The sequence below is a fragment of the Elgaria multicarinata genome, chromosome 7 (assembly GCF_023053635.1).
Source record: "Elgaria multicarinata webbii isolate HBS135686 ecotype San Diego chromosome 7, rElgMul1.1.pri, whole genome shotgun sequence".
Taxonomy (NCBI): domain Eukaryota; kingdom Metazoa; phylum Chordata; class Lepidosauria; order Squamata; family Anguidae; genus Elgaria; species Elgaria multicarinata.
Genome location: NC_086177.1, coordinates 32,041,763 through 32,060,025, shown reverse-complemented (window position 1 = coordinate 32,060,025; position 18,263 = coordinate 32,041,763). Strand labels below are relative to the sequence as shown.

The window sequence follows — 18,263 nt, the reverse complement described above, 5'->3', positions numbered from 1 at the left end:
GAGAACTGAATAGGAAGTACTTTGCGAATGTTGACAAATTCATATAAAAAAACTGAGCTGAGCTGAAATTCTCATATGTCTGAACAATCCAACTTGTGCCTGCCTGCCATACAGCTGTTAAAGCTGCCTGAAAAAAGAGAGGATAACCTAATTCACCTAGGGATGCCTCAAGTACCTGAGTGGGTCCAGGAGTCCTGCGGACACCATCCCCCCCACCGCGATATCCTCTCTCCCAGACCCAGCCAGGCACTCCTGTCACTAGCACAGGCCCCCACCCAAGCACTCGCAAAGCCCAAGCGAGTGCTTGGCAGCCACCCGCGTGGGCACCGAAATCACGCCCTTCCCCTTCCCCTGTCAATGGCAGCCACCGTGGACGCGATGAGGGAATTGCGCAATTCCTGCAGCAATTCCGTAAATGGCACACTTCTCCCCTGCTGCGCCGATGGCGGCCTTAAAGGCCCCACTGACGCAAGGATAAAGGTGCGCCAATGAGCTGAGACGCCTTATGGTGTCCAGATGCAAAACAGGGCAGGGCTTCTGTGAGATAATTGAATTCACACAAGCTGCAACGGCATCCAAGCTACATCTGCTGAAACTCCCACTTCTACGGAACTATGAAAAGAGGTGCCCTGCCCTCTTTGCATCTGGCCACACTGAGGCTCCTAGGTCCAAGGACGGAGACCTGGAGTACTTCCAAACCCTGTCTTACATCAGAGGGGATGAAAAATGCTCTGCATCGTTGGGAACTTGTGGAGAGCCCACAACGGCCAAGTGGAGGAAGCGACTACTGTTGGAGGGCATTAGTACAAATGCACCTTGGGGGCTGCTTTCAGATGCCAGATGCCAGCCTTTTAAAGATGGATGAAGAAGCAATGCAAAACCAGTGGCTGCAAGTAAGGTTTATGAGCGAGCTTATTTCCAAATTCCCAAACACATTTTGAATGGATGCGGTGTTCTCCAGCCAAACTCAACATCTTAATTAAGAAAACAGTACGCTGCTTGAAATTAATCTTCTCCAGCTTACTCCAGAGTAAATAGAGTTTATCAGTTGTTGTGGAGTTGTAAATATAACTTCTAAAAAATTACTCTCAGCTTGGCTGTACTGATTTAGGCTGCAGTCCTAAAGACACTTGATAGGGAGTAAGTCCCATTGAACTCAGTGGCAGTTTTGTCTAAGTAAATAGGCTTAGGATTGCACTGCTAGAGCATTTAGCATTGCCACAAGCCACATATTCAAGTGGAAAGAGAAGGATCTTCATTCCAGGGCCAGATCTATACGTCGTTGCGAAGGCGCCTTTTTTTAAAGACGTACCTAAAAGAAGCGCCTCTTTCTTTACTGTGTGTACTGTGAGCTAGGCAGCACCGCCTGCGGAAGAATCTCTACCCCATTTAAAGACGCTGCTCTGCTCTGACCGCTTCCCCCTCGCTTGTTCTTCCATTCGAATAATCCCCCCTCACACCCGGCGGCTCTTCTGGTGTGTCCCGGCGGCGGCGGCGGCTCCTCCTACAAAACACTTTTCTCCCTCGGTGTGTTTGTATTTGTGTTTGCGTGCCCGCGGCGGACGAGTTCAGCTCCTGCCTCTCGCTCTCCCTCGCAGTCTCATCTCCCCGGGACTCTCTTCGGTGTGTGCTCGCACACGCGCATGCAAATACAAACACACCAAGGGAGAAAAGTGTTTTGCAGGAGGAGCCGCCACTGCCGGGACGCGCGAGAAGAGCCGCCGGGTGGGAGGGGGGATTATTCGAATGGAAGAACACGCGAGGGGGAAGCGGCCAGAGCAGAGCAGCGTCTTTGAATGGGGTAGAGATTCTTCTGCAGGCGGCACTGCCTAGCTCACAGTACACACAGTAAAGAAAGAGGTGCTTCTTTTAGGTACGTCTTTTAAAAAGGCGCCTTCGCAACGATGTGTAGATCTGGCCCAGTTGTTTCTAGTCCCCATGAACTAAGAAGATCAGCATGGAAGAGGATAGACATGTCATGCCAAAACTAGATCCATGTGCAAATGGCCTATCTAAATTTTCCACCCTATTTGTGGCCAGAGAAACTGGAGGAGGGTGGAACCGTTTCATCAAATTTCTCCATAGGGAGAAGACGTTATCCAACCATTTCTCACGGGTGGAGCTCACCATTAGTAGCAGCATAGCTGCTGCTGCTGCTCCTCCTCCTCCCCTGACGTTGCAAGTGGTAGCAGCAGCAGCAGCAGCAATTCCATCATTTTGCATCCTCCTGAATGCCCTAGAGACTCACTTTGCAGCATTATGGGGGCAAAATGGTGGCCACCACAAAAATAATTGGTTGAAGAATATCTGGAGAAAATTCTGCACAGTGGCCTTTTTTTTCAGGTGGCGCTGGTGGTGGGTTTAAAAAAATGAATAACCACAGACATTTTTTTCAGGGTGTGTGGAAATGTCTCCTGAGAACCTTTGGCTCAGCTCTAGCTGAAACTTCAAGCAGAAGTACCGTCTTAATGAAATAATTTCCGTGTCAGCACCTGTCTTCCTGTTTTGCTTGATTCTAGCAGCTGTGTGGAGAAGCGCCTTTAACAGTATGAGTGGAAATGATGTAAATCTTCTGATACCCCTTCCCTCCCCCCCTGCAGCATCACTTAGGGTGACCATATGAAAAGGAGGACAGGGCTCCTGTATCTTTAACAGTTGCATAGAAAAAGGAATTTCAGCAGGTGTCATTTGTATGCATGTCACAGCTGGTGAAATTTCTTCTTCATCACAACAATAAAAGCTGCAGGAGCTATACTGCAGCTATACTGTGACCAGATTTAAAAGAGGGCAGGGCACCTGCAGCTTTAACTGTTGTGATGAAGAGGGAATTTCACCAGGTTCTCCATATATACAAATGACACCTCCTGAAATTCCCTTTTCAATACAACTGTTAAAGATATAGGAGCCCTGTCCTCCTTTCCATAGGGTCACCCTACATCACTAGTGTGTTTGGACCACAGCCAGAGAGAAAAGGAGCGGGGAACAAGCCCCAGTTCACCAACTGAATGCTTCCTTGTGCCTTTGCAAGTGCCGTTTTTCTCTGCGAGCAGCGTCTTTATTGCATCTGATGGCCTATGGGTAATACGGCATCAGCAGGACTGGAAGCAATAACTGGCAACTATATTGCTTTCAGGCTTCAGTTGTGTTTCACTGTTTGTTTGTTCCTCCTGTCAGCTCAAACTGTCGAGGTGCTAATCAAGGCGAACGAGTACATGAGCCAGTTGGTGGAACAAGCCTCCCTGCATTTCTTCGTCACAGCCCGTGTCAACGAGACAGAAAAGATCCTGGCCAAGCAGAAGAGTGCTGTGCTGAAAATACCCCAGCTGATCCTGAAGGTCAGTTTCGGGGACGTATCGCAAGAAACACAGAGCTACTCCGAATCTGAATGTATCCCGTATCTCAGTCTATCTGGCTCCCTTGACTATATTTTGGTCATATTTGGGGTATGTTGCATGCCAGGGGTCCCCAAGCGTTTTGGGCCAGTGAGCTCACAAAATGGCTGCCATGGGGTGCTTGGCTATTTATAAAATGGCTGCCATGGGTTTGGCCAGTCACAAAGCATGCATTTCCTAGAAGGCAAGCTGGTGAGACTAAAAGAAAAGGAACTTGCCCAAGAACCTAAGTACAAGACAGAGGTGTGGTCTGAGCTCTAAATCACAAAACCACTCTTTTGAGATGAAATCAAGATGGTGCTGGAGGGAAGACTTTCACTTTGTAGCCTCCCAGGTAAAAAAATAATTTGAAAATAAAAGGAATAAAATAAAGATCAGGAGCGGGAACTTGCCAGGCACTGTCTGCCAAGGAGCATTGGTGCCCATGGGCCCCATGTTGGAGATCCCAGCTCTAACCTCATTGGCTAATCAAGCTGTTTCCCCATTATCAAAAAAAACAGAGGCTGCGTTTCAGTGGGAAGCATAGAGAGTAGAGACAACTGGGGGTGGATGTAAAGCAGGGCTGGGGGAATCTTTGGCCCTCCAGGTGTTTGTTGGACTCCAAGTCCCATCTGCCCCTGCCAGCATGGTCAATGGTCAGAGGTGTTTGGATCTGTAATTCAACCACATCCGGAATCCCACATCTGGAGTTCGGCTAGTGTAAAGATTGGTCCATCAGGGTTTGGGAAACCGGGTGTTGTCTTTCCCAGGACCTCCCGCCTTCTTGGGAGACAATAATGAGGTCTGCTGCGTTAACTTCATTCCCAGCTGGTGTAGAGCCCGTGAGAGCTGCCTCCCCCACTGGTACAATCTGGCATGTTTCTGTTGCCGTCTCCTCTACTTCAGAGTCTGATTCTGATTGATCACCTGAAACACCTTCCCCCAACCCAAGGGGAACAAGGCTAGACATGACACCGGGGTGGGGGTGGGGGATAGAGAAGATGAATAAGGAAGATCCAACAGGAAAGAACATCTTGCTTTAATATTTTATCTAAGGCAGCCTTCCACAACCTGATGCCCTCCAGATGTGTTGGACTACAACTCCTAGCATCCCCCAGCTAGCATGGCCAATGGTCAGGAATGCTGGGGATGTGATTTTAAAAATATTTTTATTTTTAAAAACATTTCATATCTCCTGCTATTATATGGATTTCCTGGGAGAGGTAAAGCTACCAGACCTTTTCCTGACTTCCAGACACAGTAAAGTTGCCTTCCCCAACTTTGTGTAGTCCCAAAACATCTGGAGGGCACCAGGTTGGGGAGGGGTGCTGTTGGGGTTGCCAAAGTGCCTACAGCCGTAGTCCGGACAACAACCATGCGGCTACATACAGCAAACGTGCTCCAAAGGAGACAAAATGTGCAACAATGTGATGGAAGCCCAAACTAAAACAGGGAGAGACTTGGATAGAAAATGGCTTCCTCTCATAAACCACTGCAGTTTGTTTTGAAAGTTCTCCTCCAGCAGCCCCTGCTTTTGTGTATCTAATTAGCCGGGGCAACTGTTTATCAGCAGTGTCCTCAAATAACATTATGTCTTTTCCGAGCATCCCTCAGAGGAGGCCAATAAGTCAAATAAACTTTGCTTCGAGCTCATATCTTCAATAACTGCATTTTAAAAATGTATAATCCTTTCAATTCTTTGCCAAAGCTGAACAGCAGAGCCTGACTTGTCTGGGTTAAAAACCTCCTAAATTGCTTAGGCTTTCCCTTCTGCTGCAAAGCAGGAATATTAAACATGCGAGAGACAGGCTTCAGCGTCGAGGGACAGGCCGCAGTAAAAGCTTTATATGGTCTGAAAGTTGAGTTTGTGCCTTTTTCTTTTTTGCTTAAATTCTTGAAAGTTTAGAGGGTCCTTTTTTTAAAAAACAAAACAAAATTCACACACATACGCACCACAAAACCAAAAACTGTATTACTGTCTGTGCTGTGGCAATTTTGTTTTAGCAGCATAATATTTCAGAAGGAAGCAGCTGGTAGCCAGGGCGCCATACCTTGCCTGCAGATATCTGTTAGTTGGCGCAACACTCACCTGTGTCTTGGTCAAACCTTTCGTTGCTTTTTAGAGTGGAATCTGCTGGAAATGTACAAATTGTACTACTTGTTTGTTCCTGAACACTAGGGATGTGCTCCGCTCCGATTAGAAGCGGAGAATCAGAAGTAAATTGGCCTGCTCTGCCTTGCCCAGAGGCGGAGTAGAAGCAGACCGGGGACCCGTAGAAGCATGGCGAAGAGAAGCGGCCATACGCGGAGCGCTTCTCTTTTCGCGGACCAATCCGATCGCCATTTTGAAAAATTTCACCCATAGGATTGCATTGCGGAAAAGAATAGGGGATAACTGTGTTGTTTTTAAAGCTATCTTTCTGAAAGTTCGTGTGCGTAGAGAGTCGTGGCTGGGGGTCATTTTGAGCCTACTCTCAGCTCTCTTCGTGCTGCGGTTCGCTTGCTAGAATTTTTGGAAAAATCGGGTAAAACAGCGGGAAAATACCTTTTTCGAAGGGCTGAGGGGCAGAGTCAACTCCCGGTCATGATCACACGATCCCAAAGTTGGAGGAGGGGATAGGCAAAACGGATAACTTGGGATTCTGGGAACTTCTCTTTCTTAGTCTGAACAGACTTTTCCCAGTGTTTTTTAAAACAGTAGCCCCACCAAATGCACAAACACAACCTGAAATCATATACTAAGCCAATAATAAGAGATAAAAAAAGCACAGCACTGCTACCCACCCTAACTTTGGGGAACAACTGAATAGATGTGGTGCAAGGGGATGAGCTCCCCTAGGGCAAGGATGTGCCCTGTGCACTCTCCTGTCCTTGGAGGGCCATCAGAGCCCTCCAATGGTAAATCACTGGAGTGAATGCCTATCATGAGTTGAAGTGATCGTTTGCTTCTTAAAGACTGGTACCTAGACAGGACCAGTCAAATTGGCAGATGATTCCCCCTTGGGCACGTCCACTCCCCTCTTACTGGTAAAAGACAGATATAGCCTTTTTAAAAAAATTCTTCTTGTTGTTTATTCAGCAACACTGCTGCTTTTAATTCCACCCCTCCTTTGTTTGTTTATTTATTTATTCCATTTTGTATGCATTACTGGCTTTGAAACTATCCTTGGCTCACTTCCTTGTGCCCCCAGAAATGTCTGCTGCCTGCCTGCCTTCCCTTCCTCCTCCCCTGCCCACCTCACAGGGATGGTTTGGTTTTTGTGTGTCTTGCTTTGACTCAGGGGATAAGTCCTTCCTGCGCTCACTTAGACTTTTGGAAGTTCCAAATCAATTTTTCAAGTGTGGAAGAAGATTCATATTTAGGTTTATCTCTACTCCCCAATTCATGGCATGTTGGGATTTCCTTTGAAATGGGCCCATTGAGCTGTCTGCAGATACTGGGGTGTCCGACTTTCATAAATTCCCCCAAAATCCGGGGATGATGGGATTGGCTTGAAACTTCGCGTCCATGTGGACACATGGGTAAGCTGTCATGGGACCGAAGGTGAGGTTTCTGACATGCAAATTGACGTAGTTGTAAAATGGGACTTGATTTGGGGTGAGTTAAAAAGTTAGAGCCCCGCCAAAAATCAGGGGATAATGGGATTGCCTTGAATCTTGGTGTGCATGTGTATCCCTGGATAAGCTATCATGGTGCCAAGTTTGAGGTTTCTGACATGCAAATTGACGGAGCCATCGAAAGGGGTGTGAATGGGGTGCCCGATTTTCAAAAAATTCCCCAAAAATCAGGGGATGATGGGATTGGCTTGAAACTTGGCGTGCATGTGTATACATCCATGAGGTGTCATGGTGAGGTTTCTAACTTTAACAGAAAAAAAGTTGTATACTTTCTTAGCTTTCAATGCAAGCCTATGGGGGGGGGAACGGAGCTCCGATCTGGATCCGGAGCTCCGCAGCGGAGCGGAGCGGACATAGGCGGAGCAGCCCGATCTACAAATCGTGGATCTGGAAGAGAAGCGGAGCGGGGGGTCCGTGCACACCCCTACTGAACACTCTCTCCAGGTCCCTTCCACCCCCATAGATTTTCCTCATCATTCAAACACTAGGTGGAGAACAAAATGGCCCCTCAGCTGTGGACCTTCTCTTGATTCATCTTCCGGCCAGCTTAGTTACCCATTATTGTTTCTGTTTACTTAGCTTTCCAGAATTCATCATTAGGGATGTTGAAAAAAGTGTTGGTTAGTGGGAGGGATGAACTTGATTTTAGTTTATAGCTTGGATCTCAACTTGCATGGTGCAAAGAAAGGGATATTTGTGAGGTGTGCAGAGATCACCCATTTTCTGTACTGTCCCCATGTTCTGCCCGGTTATTCAACCAGGTAATCCTGTTAGCAGGGGGATGGAGCAAAGGGAAGTCTCGTCTGCCCTGTGACTCCACTGTAGGCAGGCACTACAGTCACCCTCAAATAAATCAGGCACCCAGTGTGTAAACATCCATACTTACAATGAGTGATTAACTCGTGGTGTACTGCCCTAGGCATATTGTGGCTATGAAGCCCAGGATTAGTTTCTACTCTCCAAGCATGAATGGAAAATGAATAATGTTTTCTTCAACCAGGGGGGCTAGGAAATTATCAGTTTTAGGGAGGAAAATGAAATCTGGCGTTTCGGCATTCTCTTTAAAAGGTAATATGTATTTCTGAGCAGGTGAGGAGGTTAGGAAAGGAAATCAGAAAACAAAGGCTACCTTCAGACATAATGCTAAACCCAGGGGTGGGCAACCTCTGATCCAGAGACCAAACCTTGCCCTCCCAGGCTCCCAATCTGCCTCCTCCAGAGTTCCCTAGATGGCCATGCCCCTTTCCCCTCAATACTGATTGTGTGGTGGTTTCTGGGTTCCCCCTCCCCCTGTACAAAGTTGAAATTCCTCTCCTGAGGCTTAGTTACAGGCAGGAAGACCTTCCAGCTACACTATGCTGGTGTCTTTTTGTCATTTTGACCCCACGCCTTTCACCTTTGGCCTTCCTCCCTATCCGCCCCCGGAATATGGCCCCTGAGAGCTTCTCCGAAATGGAATCCAGCACTTGGTCTGAAAGCGGTTCAACGCCCCCGTGCTAAACCATGGTTTAGAGTTCTCTGAATGAGCTTACTTCTCCCTCCTCTCAGCATGGCCACACGGAAGAGACGGGAAGCTTCAGCTTCCTTTTCAGATTAACCACAGCTTTGTGTGTCATCCAAGCTCTAAACTGTAGTTACTCTGAACTATGGTTTGTGAAAGCAAGCCAACTTCATAAACTCTGATTTGAAGTTGGCTTGTTTCCATTAATTATAATTAAGATTAACCGCAGTTTGTGTGGGTTTGGAAGACTGGCAAGTTGTGGTTGATCTAAAATGGAAATGAATGCTTCCATAGTCATCTTTATGGCTGTGCAGAGGAAGCATGGGGGAGGTTGCCAGCTGAAGGGCACGTTAGCCTCATTCTCATCACACCAGATCAGCTTTTTCTGATCATACCAAACAATGATTAAGCAATGCATCCAAACTGTCCCCAAATCAACATTTCTGGGTCAGGTATACTTTAATACAAAACCACAGCATTCAATTTATATTTAGTAGCTAAATCCTGTTCTTGCTACCTTGGATGCGAACCTGGAATAATGCTGATTACCTTCCATGAAGCAGCCTTCTGATTCAATTGAGAGAAGAATACAATCCCTCTCTCTATATTTTTAAATGAAGTCCTAGGAGAGAGAAATAAAGATTTAATATAATTCATAAAACCTTAAAAAGCATAGGCTGAATTGGTTCATTCTCATGTGTTAAGATAAATGTGACATACCACAGATGTTGGCATGAATTATGCATTTTGAAGCACGGTGGGGGGGGGTTTCATTCTTTTCCTTTCATTTTTTAAAATGCTAATTCTTTATGTCCCTCCTAGGCAAAAAGCTCAATCCAGTCCCAGGGGAGTTTGCCAGGGTGAAGTCTATGGCCACCGTCCAGCACCTGTTAGAGTCTAATAGAACTCTTTCCCCTATTGAACTGCCTTTCCATGACTTTAGTAGGCTCCCGATGAAAGCAAAACATAGTTTAGAATTTAGATTCATTTCTGAGGCTGGTGTCACAAGCAAAGTTTTGCCAGCTCTTGTCCAGACCCAGCAAAGTCAGTTCAGATGTACAATTGGAGCCCCATCTAGGGCGACCAGGGGGGAATCCGCACGTCGTACCGAGACCTCTTCTAAGCAACCCCAGTGCGACGTGAAAGCGATCGTGTAACTTGCCTTTTGAAGAGCCGATGAAGAGGTGTCCTTGCTGCCGCCCCCCCCCCCCCCCCACAGACCTCCTTGCCGGCTGGGACAGAGAGCTCGGGGGAAGAAGGCAGGGTGGAGAGCTTCTTCCGCTCTCCACCCCACCTTCTTCAGCCGAGCTCTCCTCGCCGGTCGACGAGGAGGTCTGTGGGTGGCGGCGGCGCCAAGGACGCCTCTTCCTCGGCTCTTCCAAAGGCAAGTTACACGATCGCTTTCACGTCGCACTGGGGTCGCTTAGAAGCGGTCTCGGTACGACGTGCGGATTCCCCCCAGCTGTTGTGTATAACGAGTTCAAAAGAGCCAGATCAGGGCCCTGTTGTTTACCTTACTGCGATGGCACAGAAGAATGTTTTGAAAGCAGCGACTTTCCTCCGTGCTAAGAGTCTGCCTGCATTGGCTGTAGGCATGGTTTTCCCTGAGTGGTAGAGAGTTCCAGAGTTGCCCTCTTTACAGGGCCTGCTTCTTTGAAATGAGAGAGGCTGGACTGATATTCATGGCTTCTTTGTAATATCCTGCTAGCAACTGCCACTGCTGAGGCCATCGGAGGTGGGGGGGGGGGGGAAGCAGCACTCAGGCACCGCTCTATGGTGTCCAGATTCAGCTCCAGTTGAGAGTTCTCCCCACTCCTGCTAACAGTTACTGCTGCTGAAAACCATCAGATGAAGAGGAACCAGTAGTTTTCCCATTATGTTTAGCTTCATAGGAATATATGAACATAGGAAGCTGCCTTATATTTGGTCCATCTAGCCCAGTAGTGTCGACACTGACTGGCAGCGGCTCTCCAGGGTTATAGGCAGAGGTTCTCCACCCCTACCTGGAGATGAACCTGGAACCTTCAGCATGCAAAGAAGGTGCTTTCCTACTGAGCCATGGCCCCCACCCACCCCAATGCAAAGTCCAGCAGATAATTCAATCCATTATCTGCTGGATTTTGCAATGAAGAATCTAGTACCTGAATTAGCTTTTCCCCTCTCTTCCTCCCTCCCAGTCCCCATTCCTTTTGTGCTGTGTGGGCAGGGATTGTCTTATTTCTGTTCTTGGAAGCTGTTCTGGGAACCTTGGCTGAGGAGTGGGATAAAAATGCTTTGAATGAATGAATATCGGATTGTTTACAAATATACAAGCAGAGCATATTGTGAGCAAACAGGCCTCCTAAAAGTAGGCAATACTACTGCTAATCCTGCATCAATTTTTTGGTGGACATTGAATCCCCATCCTGAATCTCAAAGCCTATTTCTTGTTTAGTTAAAACTCCAAGCTCTCTGCCTAGGAATATAGCCTCTGCAATGGAAGCCTTTCAAAGTGTACTTAGCCCACATTTATCAACACAATTTTTCTAATATTTATTTCTATGTCTCTAGACTCCTTTCAGGGATTAACCCTTCCAAGGAGGCTGACAATATAATAAAAATATAACATTCCTTTTGACATATTACAAACCAAAAAAACCACAATGTATAAACGTCTAAACATATTATAATAGTGGTTAAGCATTTTGAGCTAAACATTGTGGCTTAGTGTGTCTTGTGAACCACTCCTAACCATGATGGCTATATAACCACAGTTTAAACATGCTCACTAACCATTTGCTGCAAAAGGGTTAGTGGCTTAAGCATGGCTTAGTTGTCTGAACAGGCCTAAAGAGTAGCAGCATTTAAACTCAGAACTAAAATATCAGTTAAAAGCAGTTTATAAGAACAGCAAAAAGCCTTCTGAACCTGTTTAAAAGTCCTCAATATGAGGTCATATGTACCTTCTTAGGGAGGCAATTCCATGTTTCATAAGCATAGGCCCTGCCAGTGGTTCCTGACAGTCTAATGCTTCTTGAGGTTGGGACTCAAAGCAGGGCCTAAGAAACCAGGCAGGTTTGTATGGGTGCAAACCTGCTCCGTCCCAAACCATTTTGGGCTTTGAAGCAGTTTAAGTTGGGCCTGGAAGCCAAGTAGCAGCCAGTGCAGCCAGTACAAAATAGATGTGATTTATATATTCTGATTGCCTGGCTCCCACAAGGAAGCAGACAGCAGAATTCTGCACCCATTGATGCTTCCAAACTGTCCTCAAAGGAAACCCCACATAGATGGCATTGTAGCAGTCCAGTCAAGAGACATAACCAAGATATATATTATAGAAGGGTATGTTCCTTGGAGAACATGGGAGTTATAGTCTATCTGGAAGATACCAGGCTGGGGGAAAAGTGCAAGAATACAATATTTTGTTATCTGATTTTGATCTGCATTCTTTCTGCAGGTTCCTGGAGCGAAAGCAGTTGATACGGAGATGGTAGTGATAGTGGAGTTCACCAACCCACTGAAACGGGACCTCAACAATGTCTGTGTCCGACTCGATGGGCCTGGCTTGCTGAAACCAACCTCAAAGCAGTTCAGGTAAGAAAAGGTCTGATGTAGCACTGGTTTCCTAAATGGTGTATTCACAGCACAATGAACATGTGTGCTGACACCAAGCATGAGGGAGTTTATTGTAGTAGGTACCCTCTTGAGGTCATCTGAGGTCCCCAACATGGTGCTCGTAGACACCTCCTTTAATCCCTGCTGCTTATTAAAAGTTTTTTTTTTTAAAAAAAAAAGGTCTGGGAGACTGCATACTGCAGTATTATAAATAGTGTGCACAGATTTCTGGATGCTGAAAATTCCAAGCTTTTCTCTGAAACCACAAAAACCAGAAGTTGCCTGTTTTGGGGTGGTGGGGGGTTGGTTTTCTTTTTTAAAAAGCCATTAAAGCTGAGATTCTTGGACCTGTCCACCTATTGAGATCATCTTCAGAGGCCCTCCAGTATGTCCCTACAACCCTTGAGATAAGTCTAGTTGAGACCAGGGACATGGCCTTTTCAGTGATTTTACCAAGACTCTGGAACTTCCTTCCAAGGGAGGTCCATTTTAACTTTTTCATGAATCATCTTCTGATAGGTGGTAGATATGTTCCTTTTTAGGAAGGCCTTTAGTAGATAATTTAATCTCTCATTTTTCTTTGAGTATTTAAAATATTTTGATAGCTGTTGCATTGTTAGATTCCTGCTGATGCTTGTAGTAATGAAAATGATTTTTTCCATTGAACAATTATGGACTTTATTGTAAGCCACCTGGAACTCTTCAGAAATGACACGGGGTATAAATGTTTTAAAATAAATAAACTAACAAATAAATAAAATGGTGCTGATCAAGTTTTCATATGGCTGGATAGAAGTGGCAAGTTTTACTCCTAGAAAACAACCCATCACAGATTATTTAAATATTAATCCCATTTGACTCCATGAATTGAAGATGATAAATGACTGGTCCATGCTGATGGCTTTGCACATTACTGAGAATCATCCATCACTAAGGTTACTCCAGGCAAATGGAATTAGTTCCGTTTTATTCCATTATCAAAAAATTAAAATAATACTCTTTTCCTCTGGGATGTATGCTGGCGTTTCTTTTTTTAATTATCTCTGGACCAGGTCCCATTGCAAGTGCCCCCTCCAGTCTTCTATAATCAATCCTTGCTTTCAGTGTAAAATGATATCACAGGAGGCCACTTTTAAGTCATCCTGCCAAAGATATTTCTTGCCACCTTGCTGGGATTGTGGGGGGTGTTGGGATTTGTTTGTTTTTTGAGCATAGAGTCAATGCTAGAGAGGAAGCATTTTCAAAACTACTTACAATAAAGAGATATTATAGATATAAGGGCCAAACTAGTTGTGATACAGTAGATCTGTAAACCATGGGTTGGATCCAAATTTACACTGGATGGAATTGGACTTCCCTGCCCCCTCCTTCCAACTGCAGCCCCTGAAAATGCTACACAGTCAGGAGATCTTGCTGAATGGGTTGAGCTGTGATGTCATGACAGGGGACTTCCAAAAAATTGGACAATGGAACCAACCACAAGCAGAAGTCGTCTTCTTGTGGAAGTTCCCTTTCTCTTACAGAAGCCTTCTTCTTGTAGAAGTTCCCTTACAGAAGGCAGGTCCTGGATCCAACACCGTGTGTGTGTGTGTGTGTGTGTGTGTGTGTGTGTGTGTGTGTGTTTTGAAGTTAAAAACATCAAGGCCTCAGCTAGACGAGGGGGGGCGGAGGGAGGTGATCTCGTGATTTTATGATTGTGAGATCGTCGCCCTGGTTCACCTGCAGCATGTGACATTGCACCTGCAATTTTGGGTTTTTTGCACAAACTAAGCTTTTTTTAAAAAAATAAAATCCCCGCTTCCCCCACCCCACCCCTGATGTAAACAGAGCTCCTGAGGAGCTCTGTACCCCATGCCTAGTTCCAGGCTCCTCCTGATTACTTGCGAGGAGCCAGGACAAACCGTGATGCCAGGCCACAGTTTCTGTGGTCTTGGGATCATCCCGAGACTGCGGAAAAAGCGGGCTACAACTGTAGGGCGATATTCCTGGCCAAGGGAGGGATCATCCCTCCCTGCTCCAGGGATGCCATGTGCATCATGTGGACACACAGGGACGATCCTGGGGCGATCACCGGGATATCGCCCCATCTAGCTATGGCCCTAGCTTCAGATTGGAACCCCACAGTCCTAGAGGAGGGAGGTTAACCTTTTCCCTTGCACCATTTTCCTGATATAAGTCACCCCTCTATAGAGTTGGTATTTGCTCTGCTAGGGGGAAAAGAGAGCAGTGGATAAATAGCAGCTTTACATCAGGAAAATGGCATGGCAGAAAGGGTTATAAATCGGAGAAATCGGAGAAATCGGAGCCTTTGCCTGTGGTCGACAGTTTTGAATTCTGTTGGGGTGTCTTAATGTGCCTAGCTTTTTCTTTTTTCTTTTAAGGGTGAAATCCCCCCAACTTGGGGTAGGGTATTTCTTTAAATTTTAACATCAGATTCTCTTTGCCATTACCAAGATGGCAGCTTGTGTATTGGATTGATGGCCCATCTGCCACCCTGTTGACACTGTTCTCCCTCCTTGCAGTGAGGTTCCAAGGAATTCAACCTTGACCTGGGAAGAAAAATGCATTCCTAAGCGGGCCGGCCTCCGAAAGCTGATTGCAAGCTTGAATTGTGATGCCCTACGACACGTCTATGGCGAGTTGGACATCAATATCCAGAGTGCTTTGTAATGATTTTTCATCTCTCTTCCTTCATTGCATCCCCCCACCCCCAACACAGTATTTTAGGAATTTCATTACAAGAAGCACACAGTTACACTTCCAAGGGCCATAATCCAAAGGTTGCATGTGTTATACATTCTATGCATATGCTTGAATTACTGTTCTTTGCAGTTTTCATTTCAGAAGCTGCCCCACAGAATCCTGGACCCATTCTTTAAACCACCCACCCCAACTTTTTTGTAAAAGCAGGGCACGATGTATTGGGAAGTTCTTTTTATGCCATCGGCAATGAAATAGAACAGGAGCCTGGGGGGTGGGTGGTCATACTTTGAGCATAATCTTCTCTGTCCAGATTTAGCACTGAATTGGCTATACATATCCAACAAAGGAAGGTAACTGAATGCCAGATTAAAAACAAAATGTATTTCAAGGTGCAGGAAATTACTCAGCATTAGATAAAGTGGCAGGTCGCATTATTTTTGCTTATTCGCATGTGTTTATGACTTCTTACATTAAAGCTAGGGCAATTTTTAAAGGTTCCGGTCCCTGGAGTACTTTGAACTTTAGTTTTAATAAAGGCCTGATATTTCACAGATTTTATTTTAAAGCTAAGATAGAAGCTGCCATGTGCAATAAAAATTGCCATTTTAAAAAACTAAGTAGACATTGGCCCAGAACAAGCTTGCTGGTGTGCAAATAAGGGTTTGGCACCACAAGCAAGTTTTGAACTCTTGGCTCTTCTCCCACACCTTCAGGACAAGTGGGTCCACAGCAGCCTTTTCAAAATGATGGCATGTGAAGAGGGCAACACAATTTAAATGGGGAAGAAAGGTGTCCTCTTCACATCAGTTCTCACTTTGAAAAGGCACAATGCATGCTTACCTGGGAGTGAGAGTCATTGAACTCAATAGCACTTACTTATGAGTAGACATTTAGATTAGAGATGGGCAGCCGTTGTCCTAATTTCAAAAGCCCCTCCTCATATGATCGGAGTTGAAACATCTGACAAGAGCAATCTGTCCCTTCCTTGGCAACCCACTGCTTGGGAAGAAAGAGGGAGAAAGAGAAAAAGGAGGGGACAAAAAAAGAGAAAAAGGGTGGCTCAATTTTGGCTTGGGGCCTGTCCCGGTGCCAACATATGGCCATCAACAAAACAAATAAAGGTTTGTAGAGGATTGTAGATCTGCAGACTGTTCTGTGAAGTCTTGAGATATTATTTAACTAAAGTGTGCACTGTTAAAGAACTTAGTTCACATCTGAGCTCCAATTCATGCTTTTTTAACGCACTGCAGCACCTGCTTTTCACTTCTGTCTACGGGAGACCCTAGAAAGCCCATGTTCCTCTAGTTTATCAACCAAAGCTAACACAATAAAAGAATTACTGTACCTGGTTGTGTCTCTTCCACTTTGAATCAACTCTTACCTGAGTAGCTTTCTAGCAACCCCTGCAAGATAAAAACGATATGACAACTTCAGAATTGATGCATGCAATTTATTTCCCCTTCCTAGGCTTACACAGTGTACTCTCAACCATACTGGAGTGACAGCTAGGTCACATAGGTTTCAGGTGTGACAATCATGTTTGTTTCAAAGGTTATGGTAATTTGTAAAGCCTTTTGCTCTGGGATACTCACATTTTAGTCCTACAGATAGCCTCCCCCCCTTTACAAGTGCAACAAGATTTCACAGTTTTGCATTATAATCTTGCACACGAGGTTGTCCTCCATCTTCTTTCCAGTTTCAACAAAAAGTCTACCTTCTCACCACCATTGTGGCTAGCTATAATTATTATGGACAGAAAGCTAAAAAAAACCTATCCATTCCACTGGGACAACTTGTGGATTTCAGCAGTAACTTTTCCCACCTCACCTTGCTCTTCAGCTAGAAATCCCAGCTTTCTTTTATCAAATTATTTAAATCATTTCAGTGTATATTGAAACATGTTGGTTTTGCCTGGCACTTAGAGCACAGACAAGAGAGGGGGCAAGAGAGAGAGAGAGAGAGAGAGAGAGAGGAAAAGATTGTGGACCTGCCAGCAAAGAGGAAAGTAAAAGAGATGATTAGAATTCCTACTTTGAACCACTGGATTAATGATCACCCAGACTCAATCTAGTGTGTCTGTTCATCCACTTCCAATTTCCAAACTCGTGAGGACTTGAAATTTTTCCTTGTTGATGAAAGAATACTCCTCTTTTCCCCATCTTTCTTTTTAGTTGTACTCCTTCTTAAATAAAAAGTACTGGTCATAACAGTGCTTCGTATGATGCGCCCTCCCCCCGAAAAACATATTCTTCACTTCAGAGTATGAAGGCACACTGATCTCTAGATTGACTTGTGTGCCTATGTTCTGAAAGATGGGAAAGGACTGACCGGCTTTTGCTGGTGAAATGTTTACATTTCTCCTGGTATCCTTAATTTTTGTCAATCGGCATCTCTACTAAATGGGGTATACATAGCCAAACACTGAAATGCACTGCTCTTGTAATGATAAGCTGTGGGTGGGGTCCAAAAATGCCCTCAGTATCCCTGGTGTAGTTCTGCACCTGAAGTGAAGCAGATATAGGCCTGGCCAGCACCTGAATGTGAGACTACGGAGAATCCCATACCCTGAGAGGGACAATGTCAACAAGTCAAATGTTTGCCTATGATGGGTGGAAGTACTGGCAGATGAGCCAATATGATTTCACCACAGTTGCATAATTGCCAAGTGATTTCAGGCCTAGCTACATGTTAGATGCAAATAGCAATCTAAAGGTGTCCATTTATGCACTGCCAAAGGAAAAGGCTGTGAAAAAGACAAGTGGGTTCTAGAACAAATTAAGCCAGAACTCTCACTAGAAGTGAAAATGTTGGTACTGAACCTATCATACTTTGGACGTATAATGAGAGGAAATGACTCATTAGAAAAGACAGTAATGATGGGAAAAAACAGAAGGTAGAAGGAAAAGAGGAAGACCAAACAAGGAATGGATTGACTCTGTAAAGGAAGATACAGACATGAAGTTACAAGATCTGAATAGGGTGGTTTACAACACATGTGAATGGAGGTCGCTGATTGATATGATCGACATTAAGTTGAAGCCAACTTGAGGGCATATAACACACACATGAAGGAAGAGAAGATGCACCCCCCCAAAAAAAAGACACATAATATTTGCATGTGCTCATTTATATGTATAGTTGCAAACTTAAGGATAATTACTATAATTTAAATACATAGACAGTGACCAGGGGTGCTTCTAGGTGAGGCTTCCATTGGGCAATTGCCCTGCATCACACATGAAATTTCACAGGATGGGCCAAATGTCGTTGCCTTCATTTCCAAACCTATTTTTTTCCCTGCTGCTTCTTCTGTCTTTTTTTCTTTCCACAAAAAAAAATCTGGTAAAGAAAAGATGGAATAGATGCACAATGGTTTTTCATTGGTAGCATTAGGAGCCTACTAACTGTGTGCAAGCCAGGTGACCTGTGTGCCTGCTCAGTCTGCTGTCCAGGTGCTAAGTGCTGGTAGGCATCTT

The 18,263-nt window shown here is 45.1% G+C and overlaps 1 protein-coding gene across 2 annotated transcripts in view; it reads left to right on the top strand.

The window, feature by feature from the left end:
- Nucleotides 1–16,223, top strand: part of F13A1 (coagulation factor XIII A chain) — a 102,588-nt gene extending 86,365 nt beyond the window's left edge. For both annotated transcript variants that reach the window (XM_063130321.1, XM_063130322.1), the window contains exons 13-15: nt 3,175–3,335; nt 11,927–12,063; nt 14,607–16,223. In XM_063130321.1, coding sequence (XP_062986391.1) covers nt 3,175–3,335; nt 11,927–12,063; nt 14,607–14,754 — 446 coding nt within the window. In that variant the 3' untranslated portion in view covers nt 14,755–16,223. The remainder of the gene's footprint in view (nt 1–3,174; nt 3,336–11,926; nt 12,064–14,606) is intronic.
- The last annotated feature ends 2,040 nt before the right edge of the window (nt 16,224–18,263 follow it).